Source organism: Danio aesculapii, chromosome 16, assembly GCF_903798145.1.
Source record: "Danio aesculapii chromosome 16, fDanAes4.1, whole genome shotgun sequence".
NCBI lineage: Eukaryota > Metazoa > Chordata > Actinopteri > Cypriniformes > Danionidae > Danio > Danio aesculapii.
Genome location: NC_079450.1, coordinates 25,799,324 through 25,823,695, shown reverse-complemented (window position 1 = coordinate 25,823,695; position 24,372 = coordinate 25,799,324). Strand labels below are relative to the sequence as shown.

The window sequence follows — 24,372 nt, the reverse complement described above, 5'->3', positions numbered from 1 at the left end:
TACCGGCCTATCCCTAATATATATACAGTTGAAGTCAGAATTATTAAGCCCCGTTTATTTTTCCCCAATTTCTGTTTAAAGTAAAAAACTTTTTTTTTCAACACAATTCTAATCATAATAGTTTTAATAACTCATTTCTAATAACTGATTTATTTTATCTTTGCCATGATGACAGTACATAATATTTGACTAGATATATTTCAAGACACTTCTATACAGCTTAAAGTGACATTTAAAGGCTTAACTAGGTTAATTAGGTTAACTAGGCAGGACAGGGTGTGATATGGCTGTATATCCTACATGTTTATTCATGCCTTCCACCAGTGCCGATATACAGCCATATCGCACTGCTACAAGTGTGATACTGCTCATATATGAAATAAGAATACTTTCAACTAATAACAATGAAATAAAAAACCTGCTATAAAATAAATGTTAATAAATAAAATATATGTATTAAAAACAGCTTAAGTACTAAAACTACTAAAACTGAAAAATAAATTAGTCAAAAATACAAAAAAAGCAGATAGGCCTACACTAAAAAAATTATGAAAACTGAAAAACATTAAATAAAAGCTACATTTAAAATACTATTTAATAATATAACCTCAATTGTAAATGCAGCTGTAATAAAACAAATATTTTTATAAAAACTAACAACATTTACTAATTAACTGCAGCATGCTTGTAATTTTCAATGAGAATACTGTGATTATAGTCTACAAGTTTTATTTTATTCTTACAAAATTGTATATAATTTAAGGCATGCCAAAATGACTAATTCAGGCCTAAAGACGAGAACTGCCTGTGATCAGCAAGGATATATTTGAGAAATAATTATGCTGTTAAAACTGTTGAGTCATGCATTGAGAATGAACATACAAATCTCTCCATTCATAAACACACCATAAATGCTGTTGCTACGGACTACAGTAACCACCGCAGAAGATTAAATGTTTGAGCAAAGATTCAGACGGGGAAATAGTGACTCACAGTTGCCGAAGCCCAAAATCAGGAATTGTTTGCAGGCGTTGAAGGATCCACCATCGCCGCACACTAGCAGAGCAGAGTGCAGCAGAATGATGGAATCGTGCGGCGCCCTCTGGTGGCCGATACATAGAAACGCAGAAATTTACGGTGGTCTACAAAAAAACACAGGTAATGAGTTTTGACTGAAGTATTAAAAATCAAGCATTTTCATCAGGCTCCTATTTAGTAACTTGACGAATAGCAATGAAAATTTTAGTAGCCTAATGTAAATGGCTTATTTTCGTAGCATTATAATGAAATTATGACCCTCATGATTCTGAAACAAACAAACAAAAAGTAATATTGACACTTATTCTTTTTTTTTTTTTAGCACACAGACATTGGGCTACATGAAACATTCATGACTATTTAACTGAAAGTCTGACTGACAAAACCCTGTAAAACCCTGGTCTGAACCAGTACTGCCAACTGTTTAGCAACTTGTTTAGCAACTTGTCAAAGCCTATTACCTTAGCTTTTTCCCTAAAAGCACCTAGCAACAAATTTAGCAATTTTTAACATTTTTTTGGCTTCTTTTAGCAACTTTTAAAAAGTGTCTCAAAACTCAAAGTGTCTCACATCAAAAGAGCAGTACTAGTAGAAACTGCAGGCTTAACTCTAAGTCTAAATAGCCGGGCACAGAAGAGGCTGGAACGCATTTCTAGGACAGCATTTCTAGCACCCTCAGCAATTTTAGAAGCTGTAGTTCCTTATTCGTCCAGTAGGCGGTGGTTGGGTTAAGGCATAGGGGTGAGGAAGGGGCATAATTTGATCCTAGAAATGGAGTCCTTAAACTGCAGCCTCTCTGCAGCAATATTTGATGGCTGAATGCAACAGCAGTAGACCATACTTCACACTTTTGGTGAAATAATTAAAACAGTAAATAAACAATTGTTTAGTAAAACTGTTAATTTGCTGAGACCTTGTCGTTAACATGTAGGCTATAATTGATGATCCTTTAGATGGCATTACCTACCAATACATTGCTATAATTGAACATATTGCAAGTAATGTTTTTGCTAAGATGGGCAGTCAATTTGAGAAAACTCACGGATTCATTCATTTATTCACTTTTCGGCTAAGTCCTTTTATTAATCAGGGGTAGCCACAGCAGAATGAACCGCTAACATTTCCAGCATATGTTTTATGCAGTGGATGCCCTTTCAGCTGCAACCCATCACTGGGAAACATACATACACACTCATTCACACACATACATTACAGACAATTTAGCTTACCCAATTCATCTATAGCGCATGTGTTTGTACTTGTGGGGGAAACCAGAGCACCCAGAGGAAACCCATGCCAACACTGGGAGAACATGCAAACTCCACACAGAAATGCCAGCTGGCCAAGCCAGGACTCAAAAACTAAGAACTACAAGTGTTTGTATTATTGGATTTTACATTTTTACATAAACAGAACATTATAGGCTAATATAAATACATTTTTAAGTTCTCACAGAGTGTGAAGAAGAGATGGTGGAAGAGACTCACTTCTTTCTTCAGAGCTGCCATTCAGTGGCATGCAGAGAGCAGCTCCTGCCAGCAGCAGCCCAAAACAAACACCAGGAAGGTGGTATGGGCAACGAGATGCAGTGATGGTATAAAAATGTTGGGCTTGATTGATCAATCAATATGTATATCTTCAATAACAGCACACACAAAGCAAATATATTATTTAAAAAAAATGTAGGTCAAGGCCATGATTAAATCTTTATTCCAAACATAAAAGTCCATACATGTAAACTTAAAAATGTAGTGCTTAAAATGAATAAGCATAAATAACATTTGTTTGCAATAATTAAAACTATTCATTTAGTTTTCGTAGTAATATTGTAGTATAGTTTTCGTAGTAACTACAAATGGTAATCAATGCACCAAAAAACATTGATTATTTTTTTGTTTGTTTGTTTTGTTTTATTCTTTTCCATAGTCATTTGAGTGTTTAACATTAGGGAGCAAATGATTTTCTCAATCATCGTGCACTAGAGCACTCTTACCTCTGTCATTTTTATGAAGACACATTTTAAATCAGATGTGAATTTAATGTTTTGCACATTGCTATATGTGACTCTGGACCACAAAACCAGTCAAAAAGGTTCATTTTTTAAAAATCAAAATATACCATCTGAAAGCTTTCTTGGGACAATTGGCCAATTTGAAAACCTGAAAAATAAGGATAAAAAAATCCAAATATTGATTCTAATATTTTTCAAATTAAGTTTTGATTACATTAAAAATTTTACAAAATACCATCTTGGAACATGATCTTAAACCCTTTATCTGCCCCACCAAGAAAAAAAAATGCATTTCTTAACTCCTAATGTCACTAGTTAACACACTCAATTGTGTTCTGTAATTCTGTAATTTCTAAAATATCAACCTCTACCAAATGGTTGATATGTCGGTTTATGGTAAAAGTACCAGACGTAATTCATATACTATGAAATAAGTGTAAGACCAATTTATTTAAAGACATAATCAAAATAAAACATTTTCGAATAGTAAATCATCTTTATTTTTTGAAGTACGTCATAAAATATTTCAGATTCTCATTTACATTCTTTCTTGGTCAAGTGTAGCTCAAAATCAAGTATAGTAGTGCAACAGGATTATGTTTGTTAGATTTTTTTGTAACCAACAATGCTGTGTGTTTAGACCATTTAAATGTATCAGTCATTCTTTAAATGACTTTAACAATCATTATTTAAAACAGTCAAAATATGGTCAACCATTTGGTAGAGCAGGCAGTTCAATATTCTAAATAGTATTTGGCATAAAATTTAAAAAATTATAATTTTGACTCTAATAACATTGAATAATTTTGAAAAAATATTGCATATTTTATGCAAAAAAGTCCCACTTTACCAAAAGTCTCCAGCTGGTGTCAGCATTACAGTGTGGGGTGCCCAAACTTTTTTTGTATGGCCAAAAACCAAACATCGAGAACCGTGGGCCGAGGATAAATAAACTATTTTACATTAAAGTTGCCATGGGTCATTTCCTAATTTATTTCAAAATATAAAAAAAATGAATAGAAAAGATTACTTCGAATCATATTAACTAATGCAGTATAACTTTTGTTTAATGATAACTTATTAATAAAAACAAACAGCCACATTCATAACACATTGATGTTCAATGCTGAATGCACTAGTCAAGCAAATTTTGACTTTGCCTTGATTTGGTCATCAAAGTCTCTGCATTGTCCTTTATCCATCGGGTGACCGTATATGCACATTTAAACTAAATTACAGCATTTAAATTGCAAAATTTTAGTTAGCTGTGTTCTTAGTTTAACAATAAAATAAACAACTAAAAGGTTAAATTAAATTTGAAATGCCAATCTTGAAACCATCCCTATCATTTTCACTCTCTTCTCCGATGTGATGGAGGGCCAAATCAATGTTTTGGGCATCTCTGTCATAGGTAATGACATTTAATTGTTTTGAAATCTTACCTTTGAACACATTCACGGAAAAAATGAAGAACATCACATAAAACCACAGGACAATTAGATACAGCTCCGTCGTAATGAAGTACACTAATGAACCCTACTGAAAATACCAGCTATAACCAGCCTACGCTGGTTGGCTGATTTTAGCTGGTTTTAGCTGGTTGACCAGCCTGGTTTTAGAGGGGTTTTGGCCATTTCCAGCCTGGTCTTAGCTGGTCAGGCTGGGAGATGACCAGCTAAAACCAGCTTGAACAGCCTAGCCAGGTTGCAGCCCAGCCAAACCAGCTATGTCCAGCTTAAACCAGGCTGCTCAAGCTGGTTTTTGTTGGATTTAGCTGGTCATTTTCCAGCCTGACCAGCTAAGACCAGGCTGGAAATGGCTGGAAACCAACCTGGAAATGGCCAAAACTCAACCAGCTAAAACCAGCCAACCAGTCTAGGCTGGTTTAAGCTGAATTTTTCAGCGGGGAAATTTAACCAAGTGACCTAACATAATTACGTGTGACGCTTCATCTGACAGACAGCACGCCTCTTCATAAGAGTTCGTTGCTCCTCGTTAATCTTGTTCAATAAATCCGTTCCGCTCAGAGTTTCCTCATTTCAGAATGGGTTTTAATTATAGTTTTGTGGTTGGATAAAGTTTATGAAACTCAAAACGGTGTTAATGACGGGTGTTCAAATCTATGGTTCAAACTAAGAGGCACGTCGTCGCTGTGTGTTTAACCTCGGCTATTTTAGACGTCTGGCAGAATAGTATCAGAACATATCAAGTAAAAGTTCTTTAAAAAGAGCAAGGTCGAACCATCAAGCGGCCACTTCACCCAGTGCTTATGAGAGCAGTTGGTCTCCACACAGATGCACCATTTGAGAGTAAAAGGTTTGATAAATAAAGAGTGTTAGGGAGGAAGGGCCTTGTGTTGAGCTTTATTTGTTCTTAAAAGGAACATGAACACAAATGGTTCACACAGCCTTGAGCATTCAAGGATACACAAATATACAGGCATGACCAAACGCTGTCTATTAACAGCCAGAACAGAGCTCTTCCGCTGCCATCCGACTGATGTTTCTGCCATGTGAAGCAGAGGAAAGTTCCCTTTACAGGTGTGTTTGAGGAGAAAAACGGTGAGTAAGTGGACAGATATTGAATTATTCGATCGGTCATTGTAATCATTGACTGAAAATTCAACTTTTTTCAGAGCATTGAAACTTTTGTACTGTTTATTTATTGATGTTTTTATTAATAGTACAGAATTAGTTTTTTTTAGTTGTGCAGTTGTAATGTAGTGAGTTTTAATACTTTTGTTGTTTTTTAAAATTGTTTTTCATTCAAAGTTTTTAAAAAATCAATTAATTTTTTTTACTTTTAAAAAAGAAAGATAACATTATGACAAAAATCTCCATTAAATGAACAAATATTTTCAACTTTAAACCAGAAATAAATACAGATTAAATGTAGTTTTATTGTTGTTTTTGTTTGTTGTAGTTTTTTTACTTCTAGTAAATTCAGTTCTATATTTCTATAGCACTTTTTACAAAGTAGATTGTGTCAAATCAGCTTAACATACAGTAGATGAAGTTCCAGTAAATTAAAGCTTAGTTCAGTCCACTGTAATACAAATGTCACTGAAAGTTTCCACGGATGCAGTCCACTAAGTACACAAACTCTGAGGCTTTAAACTGAAACTGGACATGCACTTGTCCACTTTATGAATGAATGTGGGATTTTTGTCAACAGGCTTTAATCACTTGTTCTGTTCTTGTCTGAAATGTCCTTTCAAGTTTCAGTTATAGTTTCCTTTGAGCTGACAGCTGAAAACCTGTATAGGAGATTTAGGGTAGAAATACGTTAACAAATAATGTTTTAGATTAATAGAAACTTTTTAGTAGGTGTTGAGGCTACACCTGACAAAAGTCTTGTCGCCTATCCAAGTTTTATAACCAAAAAATAATAACGACTTCTAGTTGATCATTCGGTATCAGAAGTGGCTTATATGAAAGGCAAAGGCCTCTAGATTACGCTTATTTTACCAAAATAAAACATGATCAAGTCTTGATTTTTAATTATTTAATTAGGACAGTAATGTCAGACTTTGCTTATAGACAAAAGTCTTGTCACCTAACAGAAATAATGTACAGTATAGAATATAAAGTCATGGTGCAGTGGAAAAAAGAGTTAATATTGTGTATGACTTCCATGAGCTTGGACGACTGCATCTATACATCTCTGCAATGACTCAAATAACTTATTAATAAAGTCATCTGAAATGGCAAGGAAAACATTCTTGCAGGACTCCCAGAGTTCATCAAGATTCTTTGAATTCATCTTCAATGACTCCTACATCTTTCCCCAAACTTGTGACGGCACCTTAACCTTCTTTGCTCACAGGAACTGTGATGTGGAGGCTGAAGTATGAAAAGAGTTCTATCCTGCTGAAGAATTGCCCTCTCCTGTGGTTTGTAATGTAATGGGCAGCACAAAAGTCTTGATACCTCAGGCTGTTGATGTTGCCATCCACTCTGCAGATCTCTCGCACGGACCCATACTGAATGGAACCCCAAATCATGATTTTTTCTTCACCAAACTTGACTGATTTCTGTGAGAATCTTGGGTTCCATGAGGGTTCCATCAGGTCGTCTGCAGTATTTGTGATGATTGAGATGCAGTGCAACAGATGATTCATTAGAAAAATCTACCTTCTGCCACTTTTCCTAATAATCAACTACAAGTCAAGTTATTATTTGTTACTCTTACAACTGGGATCGACAAGACTTTTGTCAGGTAGTGTAGATCAAACATCATAGACGTTAATATGCTAAGGGATCCTTAAAAGTTCAGATAGGGTGCTAAATAAAGTGATGAACCTACCTGTGAATACCATTCAAATGTAGGCATTATTTAATGTGTTTTTATTAAAAAAAAAAATCTAAAAGTATGTTTTCCTTTATTTTTCTTGTGTAGGCTATGACACTTATCATATGCCTATGTTAATATTACTTCTTATTCTACCAAATAAGACACTTGGTTAATGCAATTTATGAACACAAATAGAGAAGAGATATTAGTTTCTTTCATTTTTAAAATTACATTACGAGTGTTATTCACTTTCAATAACTGACAAGAAAACAAGATAAAGTGACAACAATTCATAAAACTATTTCCACACAAGCAATTTTTCTAAAGTAGGCCTACTCACCAGAAGCATAAATAAGACAACAACAACAACAACTAAAATAGCACATTATGATATGACCAAAAAAGGATCATATGGGGATGTTATTATGTGACCAAAAGGAACCATATGGGGACGTTATTATATGAACAAAAAATACCACGTTGACATTATTTTACAACCAAAAAAAGACCACATAATAATGTCCCCATGCGCTTCTGTCGGTCATATAATAATGTTCCATACTGGTTTTTATATGGTCACATTTATAGTGCCCTAAGAATTTTATTTTGATTTCATTTTTCTGAAATTCCTTTATTTTTTCAGGACACTATTTTAATCATTAAAATACATTTTTGGTCAGCCAAATAACATCCCTGCAAAAATTTGAAGAACATCATGACCAAGTCAAAATGTTCTGGGAACATTTCTAGTCAACATCTCTGACACCAGCTGGGATGTTCTGAGAACATCAGATTTCCCAATAAAATTTGTGACAAACATCCAGAGAACGTTCTGAATATTCTGTGAAGGTTTTCCAAATAATGTGCCCCAAAACTTTTAACAAATCTCCACACCATGACCTTCTCAGAACGTTCTGGAAACATTTCTCTAAAACGATCTAGACACCAGCTGGGACTCTCTGAGAATGTTCTGGGAACACAAAATTTGTAGGAATTCTATAAATGATTTCAAAGACTTCAGTTTAATTGAATGCATCCTTACAGTGCAAAAGTAGGCCACAAAATGTATGCAATCTATCTGCAAATTGCTTAAATTTCCTCTTAATAAAAAGTTTTTTCTTAATTTGTTTCCTCCAGGTCAAATTTTCATCTGATCTACAATTAAGCACGATCAGCGATCCATCATGAACCCCAGCACTGAATCTCCTTCCAGCATCCACACTGACTGCGCTGAGGTCCAGGTCCCTGGGCAGGTGTTTCTGGCCATCGCTGTGGCCAGTTTGAGCGAAAACCTCTTGGTGATTGTGGCTGTGATCAAAAACAAGAACCTGCACTCTCCCATGTACTGCTTCATCTGCAACCTAGCTGTGTTTAACACCATCTCCAGCTTCTCCAAAGCACTAGAAAATATACTACTGTTGTTTAAAGATGCCGGACGCCTGAACTCACGCGGTCTTTTTGAGCTGAAGATAGACGACATCATGGACTCTTTGCTCTGCATGTGCTTTCTAGGCTCCATTTTCAGCATTCTCGCCATAGCAGTGGATCGGTACATTAGCATTTTCCATGCGCTACGCTATCACATGCTCATGACTATGCGACGTGTGCTGGTCATTTTATTCGCAATATGGGTTTTGTGTGGAACAAGTGGAGCCCTAATGGTCGGCTTTTTTGAGGCAGCCACTGTAAAAATCTTCTTCATCGTGCTCTTCTTCACAGCTCTGCTCCTGATCCTCCTGCTATATGTTCATATGTTCCTGTTAGCACGCCATCATGCAAACCGAATAGCGTCTATGCCTGGTGCTCAGGCACAACACAGGAAAAGTGGCCTGAGGGGGGCGCTGACTCTCACCATATTGATTGGGGTATTCGTGGCCTGCTGGGCTCCGTTCTCCCTTCATCTGCTGATTATGATGATTTGCCCAGAGAACCCGTATTGTGAATGCTACCGTTCGCTCTTTCAGCTGCATGTAGTGTTACTGGTGAGTCACGCAGTTATTGATCCAGCAATTTACGCTTTCCGTAGCGTGGAGCTGCGCAACACCTATAAGAAGATGCTTCTGTCCTCAGCTTCAAGGATCTGCAAGCGGTGTGCGTGAATAAGATCCGGGTGTTTCGTCAATAAAGACGCATTGACGTGATATGATATTTATGAAGAATTATAATTATTAAGACAGCTGTCAACCTTTTTTCTGACTCTTTAAATTGGGAGTGGTCTTATGGCTAAGAGAATTTACATAACACTTTGGGCCAGATTTACTAATAGGCTGCACCAATTCAATTCAATTCACCTTTATTTGTGTAGCGCTTTTACAATGTAGATTGTGTCAAAGCAGCTTCACATAAAAGGTCATAGTAAATTTAAACAGTGTAGTTCAGTTTTCAGTGTTTAAGTTCAGTTCAGTTTAGCTCAGTTCAGTGTGGTTTAAAAATCACTACTGAGAGTCCAAATACTGAAGAGCAAATACAACGATGCGCAGCTCTACAGATCCCAAACCATGCAAGCCAGTGGCGACAGCGGTGAGGGAAAAAAACTTCACTAATTAGCGAAAGTGAAGAAAAAAAACCTTGAGAGAAACCAGACTCAGTTGAGCACAACCACAAAAGTCTCTTTTTTTGAGTGAAATACTGGTGCCACAAGATGGTGGACACAGTTGCATTTATATAATGACCCAAATAGTCTGTTTATAATTAAACTAGTCCAATCCAAATATGTTTTTTTTTTTTACATGTAACCACATCAGTCGGAATGAATTGACCAGATTCATTCATTCATTTTCCTTCGGCTTAGTCCCTTTATTCATCAGGGGTCACCACAGCGGAATGAACTGCCAACTTATCTAGCATATGTTTTACACAGAGGATGCCCTTCCAGCTGCAACCCAGTACAAGGAAACATCCATACACATTCATACACACACATACTCGGGCAATTTATCTTATTCAATTCACCTATAGCGCATGTTTTTGGACTGTGGGGGAACCGGAGCACCTGGAGGAAACCCACCCAAACATGGGGAGAACATGCAAACTCCACACAGAAATGCCAACTGACCCTGCCAGGACCCGAAACAGCGACCTTCTTGCTGTGAGGCGACAGTGCTAACCACTGCGCCAGCATGTCGCCTTGACCAAATTAAATCCAATTGAATTGATTGTAGGTTATGTGTATATGTAAAGCATTATATTAAAGGGGGACATATTATGTCTGTTTTATGTCAAATAAGATTATAGACTGCATAGTGTCCCCATAATGTGTCTGAAGTTTTAGCTCAAAATAAAGCACACACATCAATGATTAAAGCAAATGTGCCCCTATCTGGGTGTGAGCTAAAACACATTTTCGTGTGTCTTTAAATGCAAATGAGCTAATGCTTTGCCATTAAATCCAGATTTTTAGCATGCTAAATACTTCGCAGACATCTGCGACACATCAGGGATTCTCTCTGATCATGTGTTTATTAATTCACACACTGTGTGATTGTTGCTTGAGTGAACAAGCACAAATTTGGCTACAATTTTGGCCTTTTGTCAGCGATTTCACTAAACCCGTTGGCGAGTAAAAATCAGGACTTAAACATGCAGTGTGAATTCGGCATAAGCTTCTGTGTCTTTATTTCTAATTGCATGTATTGTCAGCAGACTGTCTTTATCTTTACGCATTGTCTTTTTCAAATGTATGGTAAGTGGAAAATGTTACTTGCGAGATTGAATTCACTGGCATTAAATGAACACAACAACATTTATTTAACAAACTGTCCAGTGAAACTACAAGATTCAGTTCATTCACATTAATCAACAACATGGTAAACATTTTTAGTGTTTCACAATTTTTCTTGGTTCATAATACAAATACCTTTGTTTATTAATAATTTACCTTGAAATATGTAATAACACATTTTCAGCTCATGATGTTTTGTGCATTAGCCAAATTCAAATAATATTCAATTCAACTAAAGCAGTTTTATATGGAAAACAATCATATTCATTCACAAACACAGAAGCTCTTTTGCTTAGAAATCATAGAAATCACATAAAAGTGCAACTGTAAAAAATTGTAAAAAAAAAAAAAACTTGATTTCAATATCACTAGGCAAAATCTGTTGACATGCTTATCACATATACACCACAAATTTGCATAAAACACATTTAAATTGAATTCTCATGCTTTCCTAAGCTCATTTTTATTTGGTTTATAATTTCAGTTAATTTACTGAATGAACATTGTTTTCACCTTTGCTCTAAATATGAAAAGCACACATATTTTGTAAATGCATGTTGATGTTTATGACATTTGTTATTTTCCTGATGCGTTACAATAATATTCATGATTAAATATGTTTTTTATTACATTCCTAATTATGATTGTGTATTTTGTCCTCTGTGATTACCATTAAAATAAAACACACAAAAAAACTCACTGCTACTTAAAATAATTATTATAATCCAGTCTGTTTTTGAACACAAATTATCACTGCACTGACCTCAGGACAATCGCCTATTAAAGGGACCTATCATGCCACTTTTTACATGATGTAAAATAAGACACACATTGCTAGAGTGTGTATGTAAACTTTATAACACCCCAGAAATAGTTTTTATAACCTTTTGATATGGCCTCTGTTAGGCTTTATCCATATTGTGCCATTTTGGCATCTGTCACTTTAAATTGAAATGAGACTCTTTTCAAAAGAGAGCGGAGCCATGAACACCTATGCATCAGCATAATTGCTGCTAGGGCTGTCTATGCTAATGAGGGAGAGATTGTTATTAAAGGGTGGGATTTTCATCCTCTGATGACACGTACAAAGGCAGAATGTCAATTAAAAGTGTTTCTGCACACTTGTTTTTATCAAGTGTGATAAATATTTTAATTCATGATTTTTTTAACATAGGAGGCTTGCTATATTCATACACTATTGCCACACAACTGTGCTTATTTTCGTATAATAGGCCCCCTTTAAATAAAGATGTAACTCCTATTATAAATAGTGTACAAAGTCTAACATGATGCCACATTACAAACTTTTCAGCTCAATATTTAACACAACATGAACCTTCACTCCACATCAAAACATTCCACATAGAAAGGCATACAGATCTGTATATTCTTTCCCTTCAGCTTAAATTGTACTTATTTTTTTAAATAAATATTCTTGTCAGCATACACACACAGTGGAATGCACAGCCTTTTAAATTATAAGCCTACCATACATGATAGCATGCATAGACGCATACTACACAAATGTATAGTTGCCTAGAATCTACACTTTTTTCTCTAAAGTTATGATCAACATGCATGTCTTGAACTGGTTTAAAAGTGATTTGTTAATACCTTTCAATCCCTGCATTCACTCATTGTTGGTTTTCTGTTGTTTTTGGCTTCTTCAGTAGTTGACGGTTTTCTCCTCGAAAAGAGCTTGGTTCAGTGTTGACACCTTGTGGACAAACTAAGTAGTGCAAAACAGTTCAACTTAGGGACGTCCCGATCAGGTTTTTTTGCCGTCGAGTCCAAAGTCATTTGATTTTAAGTATCTACCAATACCAAAACCTGATTCATTCTAAAAAAAGAATAAAGAAGAGCTAAGAAACAGATCTAGGATGTGCCAGTAATGTGCTTTTAGGAGCTATAGATTATATATATGTGTCTATATAAATATATATATACACACACACACATACATACATACAAACATACATACATACATATATTCGAGTCCTAATCGGGAATATAACGTCTGATTTCGATCGAATCTGAAACCGCGTAATCAGGCCCAATTTCAGATCATGTGATCGGATCTGGATGGGACCTCATCCTCAGTTCAAAGTGCATGCTTGATCAGTGTTGAATGATGCACATTACGTACAAGGGCTTGCCGTTTAAACGAAAGGGATTTTCATGCACACATTGTCAGTAAAGCCAGTTCTAGAAAAACCTCTAGCACATGCTTTTAGATAGATCGGTTTCCAAATCTAAATTAATTTAATCAGATGATAATGACATTGAGACAATTGTTCTGTGATAATGGCAGCTGTGTTTGTCAATTCTCGCTGAACTATGCAAATGCTGCACATGAAATTACCACATAAAATAACCAACACAATCTCATGGCAATTCGTACAATTTAGTATGATTTGCTTATCCCCCAATGACGGTTGGTTGTAGGAGTGGGGTTGGGTGCCACACCTCCTTTTTAAACTCGTACATTTTCATGCGACTGAACATGTATGAATTCTACAAATTAACCACTAAACTGACAAAATGTAAAATAGTTATGTTTCCTCATGAGAGCAGGCTGATTACAAAGTTTTACTCTAAACTCACTTCTATCATGTGTCAACTAGTTTAAGTTGAGTGTTAGAAATAAATCCTTCTCTAAGATGATTCCATCGTCATGTGATTACTAGTTATGCTGAATCAATGAAAGCAGATAAATCCAATGCTCCATTTACTCAGCAAACTCTAAGCGGATTTTCTAGGTTTTTAGAGTTTTAGTGACAGTGCCCTCTTCCCTTGGGAGGAGATTTACTACAGATATTACAATGCTTCCCTGACAACATGTGCATGACAATCATAGCTGTTGTCAATAGCTGTGGTTGTGATTTCATTTCAATTGAACACCTAGCCCATTACTTACAGCATGAATTCACTTCTCTTCCACTTTAATTATGCACCGATCCATATATCTATGCACACATTCATTCATCAGCTGTCGAGTTCCTCCAGGCACCTTCTTCAATATTTGCCGACCATGTTGCAGAAGCTGCGTAGTCCTTCACAGCACACGATTTCTTTAAAGGTCTTTCTCATCTCTTGGCTCCTGAGTGCGTAAATTAATGGGTCGATCACTGAGTTGCACATGATGAGTATCAGGTACATATTAAAATGTGACATGAAACATATACAATAAATGTTTCGCGGGCAGGAGATCATGAGGATGAGATGGAGAAAAAAAGGTGCCCAGCACACAATGAATATGCCCAATAGTATGGTGAGGGTGACGGCGCCTTTCATGCTAGCTCTCTGCCGGATGTTGGCGTTATATCCTGGCAATGCCGCCATGCGTTTGACATGCGAACGGGCCAGGAGGAACATGTGACTGTAGAGTGACGCCATCATAAGCAGCATGGCAAAAAACATGGCCACCAGGCACACAACCACAGGCTTTGTGTCCGAGTAGATGATGAAGATGATCCCACAACTGGTGGAGAAGGTCCAGATGCTGCCTATGAGAACCCCAGCTCGCCGTACGGTCATTATATTATGGTAGCGCAGAGCATAGAAGATGGTCACGTAGCGATCCACCGCGATTGCTAACAGACTCCACATGGACCCCACCACTGAGATGCAGATGAGGGAATCGAAGACGTTATCCATCTGACGGATGAAGTGATCCTCGATTACCAAACTCCTGTTTGCTAGTAGATGGATGACGATTGTCTCCCAAGCATTAGAGACGCTCACCAACATGTCGGCCACTGCTAGGCTGCATACAAAGAAGTACATTGGTGAGTGGAGGTTCTTGTTCTTTACAATGGCGAGGATGACCAGGATGTTTTCAAGCAGGCTGATGAGGCCCAGCGTGAGGAAGACCTCAGGTGCAATGTGTACCTGCTCACAGGCCGCTGAAGCACTCGTCTTGGGCCTGCTTGACTCATCGCTGCGGTTTGCTTGACTCAAAGATGAGTTTGGAGAAAGCGTGGGCCACTCCGAAGAGTTCATGTCCTGGTTTAGTGTGGATGCTCAGGGTCTGGTAATGGGCGATGTTGAATACATGATGTTCCTGTAAAAAAATTGTTTAAAAAGTTATTGTGAGACATTTCAAGAAGTATTGCAAATAATTATATACCTAATTATTGACAACATTGATTTGGTCACACAGTGCATAATGCACGACTAATCAACCAGTCACAGTCACAGATGCTAGAGGCTGTGGTCTTTAGTGCCCTTATTTTTAATTAATGAATTTTTACCATTAGAGGCTGGCTACAGTATATTCACACACCTCTCATGCTAAAAACACTAGACAGAACTCCATTCAACCCACGCTCATTCGAAACACCAAGAACACTTAAATGATAAGCATGATTTGTAAACAAATACATTTGCATCGCACATCTATCTCAGTATGCACTAGATTTCTGACTTAGTTTGCTTGGTAGCTCACATGAGACCACGTTGTATTTGCGATGCAGATCTTAAAGCAGGCCTGTAGCCAGCCTTTTTAAAGGGGTGGGTCTTTTTTTCTCAAAAAGTGGAGCTTTTTGCAGTTATTCTGCTTAAATTCTATGGAATTATGACATTCAAATACTTCATTCTAGTGACATTTTAAGCACTAATCTTTGCTGCATTAGCTTGTCGGATGGCGATCATAACCACATTTTTTGATGCAACAAAAGATTTTCCTACAATTATGTGCTTACCATAGTATTTTACCACAAAGTGTTTATTTAGAAATTTAGAAACTAATTTATTATTATTTAGAAACTAAGTTATTAAAGTTTTATAAATAATATTATGAGATTAGAATTTTGAATTAAAAATTTTGAATAAAGAAGTGTAAATTTTTTTTTTATTAATTTTAACAATTTTAAAAATGTAAAAAAACATATTTTTTTTAAAATACAAATTTATTATCGTGCATCATTAAAAAAACCAATTAGGAATCTGTTAAAACATATTTAAACCATCTAAAACACATTTTAAAAAACTGTAGCCTGTAGGCAAATAACAAACTGGCCAGCTCATTTCCTCAGTCAGAATTTGTAAATTTGAATAATTATAAATTAAACGTGTCTTAAAGCCTTCTTCTATCGGTTATTTTCACAATTTATGATGGCATACTGTCAAAAATGGGACAAATGAGTTTATATAGGGACCAAATTCTATAGGGAGCCCCCTAACTACTGGCTTGTAAAGCTGTATAAAACAAGATGGCATAGATCCTTCCTTTTGTTGATTTCATAAGACATAAAACTGTGATAAATATGGAGTAATTGGACTGACTAAAATATTTCAAATGTAAATATAATTGACAAAACTATGTCCCCACTTTCTATTGTTCTAATATTTATATGTAAAAAAAGAAGCAAAAGAAATGTACCAATTTAATAGTTTGACAATTGATGGAAAAGGTTAATGTACCTTTTTCTCACAATCCTCACTTTCTCCCTGACCCCCAAAAATTTTATCTTGTAATTAAGCTTGTCATAATTATTAAATGACCATATAGTTGCTATCAGTACTTTATCATTTTATATTATATGTATTATATTTATATATAATTCATTCATTCGCCACAGCGGAATGAACCGCCAACTTATCCAGCATATGTTTTAAGCAGCGGATGCCCTTCCAGCTTGTGGGGGAAACCGGAAAAACCACAATTCCAAAGTCATGTGCTATAGGTGAATTAATAAGCTATATTGGCCGTAGTGTATGTGTGTGAATGTAAGAGTGTATGGGTGTTCCCTAGAGTTGAGTTGTGGCTGGAAGGGCATTCGCCATGCGGAAAATGTGCTGGATATGTTGGCGGTTCGTTCTGCTGTGGTGACTCCTGATTAATAAAGGGACTAAGCCAAAAAGAAAATGAATGAATGAATTATTTTTTTCATTATTAATTCAGAAGATATTGATTGTTGCAATGTCTTTATTAGCCACATGGGAGACGTTAACCACACTTCAGAGTGCAGTTCACTTTCAAATTCGTGAGAGTGCAACATTTCTGTATGTTTCCCAAAATAGACAATTAATTATCATTGCACAAAAACAGGAAATTAATTACATAAACACAATTTTTTTTAGACAATCATCAGCCAAATTTCATTATCATTTCATTATCATCCCTACTTGTAATTTTGTAAAAGTTTAAAATCTTCTATTTTGTACTTTCTTTCTTTGAATTGCAAGGGTATACTATAAAGATTTTATTTCTTACATAAATAAGAATTTTTTCCTCAGAATTGCACCTATATAACACAATTTGGACATCTGACCACATGTCCAGTATTCATTAGTCTGTTTGGTGTACTAAGGCTTTAGTCAGATCTTGTCTGCACACATTTTAAAAACAAATCACTTACAAAACCTCATTACATACTGACACCTTATGCAGAAGATACAGGCAGCACCTCTGACAGCAATTTCAGCCCTTCACTTTGGAAAAAGGAAACATTAAGACCTTCCTAGGGAACCTAGGAAATCCCTTAGATATAATGAATCATTCCAGTCACTTCTGTTGGTCTCTTCACACTTGCATGACTACAGGCAGTACAATGGAGGTCAACACAGAGTCAAGAACAGTATGTGCCCTGCATCATTGAGGTGGATATGCAAACATCCTTCCTATTAAGGCATTTTTTGCTTTTACTATCTATTGGGGATGACAATCCATTATTGTAGGGTTTGCACATTAAATTAAGTAGATCTTGCTTGGAGCCTTATTGTAATGGCACATTCAACTTGGCAGATTGAGCCTGCAATTACTACATGAAGTCACACAATCTGGCAACCTATTGCACTTAAATACTGTATGAAAGTGGCCAATGTGGTTATTGATCCGTCATTTATACAAATCTTATATAGAGCAGTTTTTTTTCTTAGTAACAATATTGTTTTATTAATCCAATGATCCATTTTCACTTTACAAGAACTTTTTATGAAATAGAAAGTTTCCATAAAAATTAATTGTTCTTCATGAAACCATTGATGCTACCTAAGAAACTATGTACCACGCCTATTCTAAGCAATATATACATATCATTAATTCATAGTCGTCTATCGGTTAAAGAAATCATTTAATTCTGATTGAATGAGTTGATCTAGCAATAAAATCTGTCCAGATCCCTAAAGCTTTCCAGATATTTGCCGCAAAAACAAATGGATTTGAGATCTAATTCTTCCCTCAGCACATGTTCAGATTTGTTTAAACAATCATTATTATGAGTCTCTAGAACAGAAATGCTTGATCAAACAGTCTCTGTGAAGCACACCCAACAATATTCTCAATTTGATTGGGAGAAATGGATAAACACAGAAGAGATCATGTTTGGTCAAGGACTAGATTTATCATACTGTAGATACATCTGTGAATCATCTCCATCTATTCTGAGATAGAACATGCAATGTGAGAATACTATTCAATGATCTCACGCTGTCTAGGAGCCACCACAAAGATACACCTGAATATGATGAAATGTTAGAGAAACTCTAATACAGACAATGAGCCCACCTGATGAGCTGTATAGCACACCTTTTACAGCAAGGTTATGCTTTTTTTTAAAAAATGAATTGGTTAATTCAACAATGTGATGATTAAGATGAGTTTTTATCACTAGCTCCTGAACTGCTGTTTCTCAATGTTTTGCTCTGAGCATCCTGTCACGTCTTCTCGTTTAAATCCTCTTCATCTTAAAATTAAGCTCTTTTTTAATCTCTTCTGAATACATGCTGTTTCCCATCTTTTTAATCCATTTAATCGCAGCTTATTGGACTCAAAACAGTGGGCGAATCAAAGCAAATCCATAATAGTCAAGATTTTATAGATTTCATATTGATGTTCATTGATTATTGCACTCTTCATTGTTAGTTCTTAAACCTACATTTGACTGTAGTTTTGGTAAAATAAATGCTAAGGCAACTTTTGTTCCTGTTCTGTCAATGATTTGTAATTGAATACATTTCCTTTCTGGTTTAGGGAAGGTTGTAGGTCAGTGGTTGGCTGGGTGCTCTGTACAACAAGCCCTGCCTTCTTTGCATCTCAAATGTACAACAAAATGTACAAGTGTGCACCCTAAGTAACATATTACAGAACCTCTAGTGCAGAGATGCCAAAACTATGGCCTGCGGCCAATGTTGGCCCTTTGTATATTGATTTTTGATTTGATTTTGGTTGACGAGCAAGGGTTATGAAAGCCTATAGAGATTCTCGTTTGTAATTTTATGAAACCTTTTTTTTTGTTTTTCATTGTTGAGCTACAAAATAGCAAACTGAAATTAAATGTTTCAATTATATTTTAATGGGAATTTTTTATGTGTTTATTGTAATAAGTTCATTAGAATAATATAATTTTTTATACAAAAAAGTAGAATGCATTACAATTAAAGTAATTTTTTCATATCTGTTTTTTAAATATTATAAAATAAAATTTGAAAAATACCATGGCAACTTTAATGTAATGCAGTTTGCTATATTTACCTTCGACCCACTAGTGGTGTAATGGATCACAAATCTCAGTTCATATCACATTATGTTTTTAGTCATAGATCATACCATTTTTCAGATCAGCCAAAAAGGAGAGGAGACAAATGTAATTTGCTTTCCATTTATTACAAAAACAGTACTGAAAGACACTTTTGGTTTTAACTAACTTAGAACCTGTCATTTTATTGAAAAAGAAATAATCAGCAGGATAAAAATAAATTGTAAATTATTCAGTACTGTGAAAAATTCACTGTTCTTACTACTGTTGCTGATAATGCTAAATATATAAAGTGTATATTTTACGAAAGCAATTTAAGAAAGCACATGCAATTACAAAAAACACCAGCAAATAAAAAAAACGATCTCAACACAAAAAAAAAAACAACACAAAAACTGAAGAAACAAATATCCACGTAACATAACAGAAATGTTTCAAGGGGACCCAAAACCATGACAGACCCCGCTGAGATATGGATGCGTTATTATGCTGTGACTGTTGCTCAGTGAAGTGATTGGTATTCTTTAAAAGGCGAGTTGCTTTTCGTTTATTTTAATATCCTGGTTTGGGTCCCATTAAAACATTTCCCTTGTGTTACTTGGCTATTTCAAGTGTAGAGACCAATTGCTGCGCGTTTCTTCAGTTGTTTGTGTTGTGAGAATTTGAAACAAGTGTGCTGTTTCTTTATTTGCTGGTGTTTTTTGGAATTGCATGTGCTTTCTTAAATTGCAGCACGTAAAGCTCTCTCGACCACCGTAATTTTTACGTGGGTGTTGAGATCCCGATCTTTTAAGGATTAATCGTGCAGCTTATACTAAATGCATTTATGCAGGCTAAACAAGTAGTGATAGAAAAGAAACCCACCACATCCCGAATAACCTACCACAACCTCTTCCTCATCATTATATATTTTACAGGAATGACTAAATGAATCCATACATGTTATTTGAATGACACGAGAGGTGATCTCTCTGCGCTTGTTACAAATTTAGGATTAATCCACAAGTAAAAAATGTACTAATCCACGGGTCACATCAACCGTGATCCGTTACACCCCTATGGCCCACAGCTCTCAATCAAGCTTGGATTTTGGCCCTTCATAAAAAAAGTTTGGGCACCACTGCTCTAGGGGTTTTGTCATCTGAAACATGCAACAATATGTACCTGAAGCAATGTATTTTAGGTTTCGCAAGTAGGCCAAGGCATGTAATTCCAATAAGGCTGACATATGTACATATGCACAGGAAAGTGCCCTAATTGAGACAGAAAACCATCCATCTCTGACCCCAGATGTCTCTATTTCAGGTTGTCAGAAGTGACAATGAACATTAGGTCAGAAGTCACATCCTGTGGGGAGCTTGTTATGAAAAACGCACTCTGCGTGAGCAGCCCTCATCCATCCAGATTGTTTCTTACTGTTTTCCTTATCTGTTCTAACAGTCAACGGTTCCTTGGTGCCCTCAAAAAGTGTCCATATATTTAAAGATATAAAAAATGCATTCATGCATGTGTACCCACACAGAAACATGCTGTCAATCAAACTTAATTCAATATACATCTAAAAATAAATAAATAAAAGAATTGTCAGTTTTTCTTAAATTACTGGATATAGTAGGTGTGGGTTTGAGGGAAATGTAATATTTGAAGAGTTTAGATGCAAAAACCTCTAAATGTCATCTTAAATGTTCTTCTAAAATGATTATTTTTCTCAGGCTCTTGTAGATTCAGTAATTTGATGTTTTTGGCAATGAGTGTTTTTAGTAGCCATTAATGTTAAATAAAGAAACATAAACAAAGGAGGATTTTAAAAAATGCTCATTTTAGACATAAAATGTATGCGGTTTTTCATCTGAACTCTTAATTTGTTTTATTCTATACAAAACATTGGCAGTTCATTTCGCTGTGGTGACCTCTGATTAATAAAGGGACTAAACCGGGATAAAATGAATGAATGAATGAATGAAGGCATATTTAGCTTTTTTTTTTAAAATTGCAATTAATTAGTCAGACTAAGAAATGTTTTAGGTTGTTGCGGCTGAAAATTTGCGTTGTTCAACCAAATATTGATCTAATATTATAAATTATGCCAAAAATGCTCTACAATTACAATATTTCCATTTCAAATTTAAATGAAATGTCATTCCTTGCTTATGGAATGAAACTAATTAAGTTTTACTCAAATACATATACTTTTAAATTGTAATTCCAGACTTTTTTTTTTAAGTGGTCTCAGTGTTTTTTCCCATAGTTTTATGTATATATTTATATAAAAATGTAAATATATATATATATATATATATATATATATATATATATATATATATATATATATATATATATATATATATATATATATATGTATAATAATGTGTATTATGTACAGCTTCACTTTAAATCATCAGAGCGACCAGGACTGCTTGACCTTTACTAAGCTCAAAGACATTACTCACAAGCCCTCTGACAGAATGTCAATATTCAGGTGACCATCTGCCTCTGTATTCAATGAAGCACATTTACATTTAGTGGATTTGTCAGACACAGCTGAACAGCATTCAGACACTCCTAATGCTTTACGACAGGGGTTTTGCATCATGATAGTTTCCCCTTTGTGTATTAAAATTTGACAAGGATATAAGTGGTGTTATAAATCACAATCTGTGGCCGCTGCCTGACATAATTCTCACAAGCAGGTGTGAAGCACAAATGCCTCAGAGAGAAACACTCTTTCATGACATTAGAAAAGAATTTGTGTACAACAAAGTGTGCAAACAGGGTCTATTTATTCATTTGGTAACACTTTACAATAAGGTTGTGTTAGTTAATGTATTTACTAACACAAACAAAAAAGAACAATACGTTTATTATTTGTTCATGTTAGTTAAAATTAGTTAATATATTTAATAATTAGTTAGTATAAAAATACAGTTGTTCGTTATTAGTTCATTAACTCACTATGCATTAACAAGCATGAAATTGAGCATGAACAATTGTAATAATGCATTTGTAAATGTTGAACTATTATTAATAAATGAATTACAAGTACAATAACTAACATTAATTAATGAAACCTTACTGTGTTGTGAAATGTGACCATTCATTTCATATGCAATAAAATCATTACTGACACTAAATATACCCTAATCATACTTGCAGCATAAAGCCTACTTGCTGAGGCAGGAAAATTATGCAAGCAATTATACTGTACAGGACCTCACTAAATATTATAATCATCACACTCCATGTTGTCGCCTCACAAAGCATTTTGTTGAGACTCTGTTTTGTCGCTGATATATGCAACAACCTGCAACCTGTTGTTTTCTCTGCATATCACTTTTACATTCCTGTTAATTTCATTTATTTATATTTTTATTTTATTGTATATTATCCTGTACTTCTCATGCTTCTTTATTTTGTTACTGTCTTATAATCACTCAGATAATTTATTTGTTCCCATATATTTTTGTCTATATCATTTAAATAACTGTACAGCCTAATGATCAGATTTACATTTCACTGATGCTACAAATCTTGAAAGTATTAATAAGTTATTTGCTGAAGAATTAAAACACATAAATAAAATAAATTCCTGCTGAGAAAATAAAATCAACACAATCCATGATCAAGTTCGAATGGTTTCCATTACAAAAACAATTAAACACATACAAACCATATTTTTAACAACTAAAAATAAATAAACCAGTGCAACTACATTTAAATAGGTTTAATTGTGATTTGGAATTTTCTATTAGGATTTAGTGGTGTTTAACATGCTACCAATAGAAAGCAACAAATTACCCAATAAAAACCAGTACAAATTTATGTTAAAACCATTACAAATTCCATAGTTACAACTATTTATTTATGACAGCACGGATTGAACGTTAACATTTGTATTATGATACTTCAAAAAAGAGAGAAAGAATAAAAACCGTATACTCACGTTGGCACGTGTCTCCTGGTGTGTTTTTATAAGGAGAATGATCTGTAATGCAGGAGCTGTGTCTGTATGAAAACTGCTGTAGAGTCTCTCGAGCGCGCGCACATATAGCTCTACGCGCGCTCCACCCCCGCGTGTAGTCGTGCACCCACTGTGCTGTCTCGGTAAGTGATGGTTTTTACACCACCGAGCATCTCAGATATTTTAGTCCATGGTCATGTCCATGTTCCACACAACAGCACTAAAATTAAACAGCTTATGTTATGTTGGCGGTATGATTCCATTAGACATGGACACGCAACCAAACGACGCCAGTTGGAATAATAAACGTACAGTAAGTCACTCAGTAGGCTATATATTCATTTTGGTGTTTCACAGGATGTTGGCACAAACCCCGGTATAAAAGGGTTATTTTTTTGACTGTATTGTTCGCTAAATAGCAGCGCCGGAACACCTGGGCACTTCCGGTCTCCTTCGAAGTTTGAGCTGAGGTACAAAACTTTTTATCCGAGTCCAGTCGGGCTTACCGAAAATCAAAACAGGAAAAGAAACTGATTAAAGAGAATGGCAGAAGGAAGCACATTGAGTGTTAAAAACATGGAAACCAATAGGCTACCTTGCACGAACAGGTTACTGGATTTCCAGTTTTTTTTAAGCATTAGAGACTAAAATATCACATTGTAAGAACTAGATACTGAAGTAAAGCCTAAGACGGAAATAATATTGTAAATCACAATGAACAGTTTTCATTTGGTTTTTTGATTTCAAGTGGATGTCCAGCAGACACACAACGTCATTATTATTATTAGGTTAGATTTAGGTCACCAGCGTCTAAGGACATGTTATTTTGATGTCAAGTAACAATGTGGAATGACTTTGAGATTTTTTAGAT

The 24,372-nt window shown here is 35.3% G+C and overlaps 2 protein-coding genes across 2 annotated transcripts; one reads left to right on the top strand and one right to left on the bottom strand.

The window, feature by feature from the left end:
* The first annotated feature begins 8,526 nt into the window (after positions 1 to 8,526).
* mc2r (melanocortin 2 receptor) lies at positions 8,527 to 9,441 on the top strand. The gene has a single exon (XM_056475882.1). The coding sequence runs from the start codon at positions 8,527 to 8,529 to the stop codon at positions 9,439 to 9,441; it is 915 nt and encodes a 304-aa protein (XP_056331857.1).
* A 1,996-nt stretch (positions 9,442 to 11,437) lies between these two features.
* Positions 11,438 to 23,541, bottom strand: mc5rb (melanocortin 5b receptor). Its single transcript, XM_056476326.1, has 2 exons — positions 23,484 to 23,541; positions 11,438 to 15,126 (listed from the first exon to the last, which is right to left on the bottom strand). The coding sequence occupies exon 2, from the start codon at positions 15,063 to 15,065 to the stop codon at positions 14,079 to 14,081; it is 987 nt and encodes a 328-aa protein (XP_056332301.1). The 5' UTR covers positions 15,066 to 15,126; positions 23,484 to 23,541; the 3' UTR covers positions 11,438 to 14,078.
* Positions 23,542 to 24,372: the final 831 nt, after the last annotated feature.

Excerpts from the sequence above, each read along its gene's own strand:
- mc2r (XM_056475882.1), top strand. The coding sequence starts at position 8,527 with ATGAACCCCAGCACTGAATCTCCTTCCAGCATCCACACTGACTGCGCT.
- mc5rb (XM_056476326.1), bottom strand. The coding sequence starts at position 15,065 with ATGAACTCTTCGGAGTGGCCCACGCTTTCTCCAAACTCATCTTTGAGT.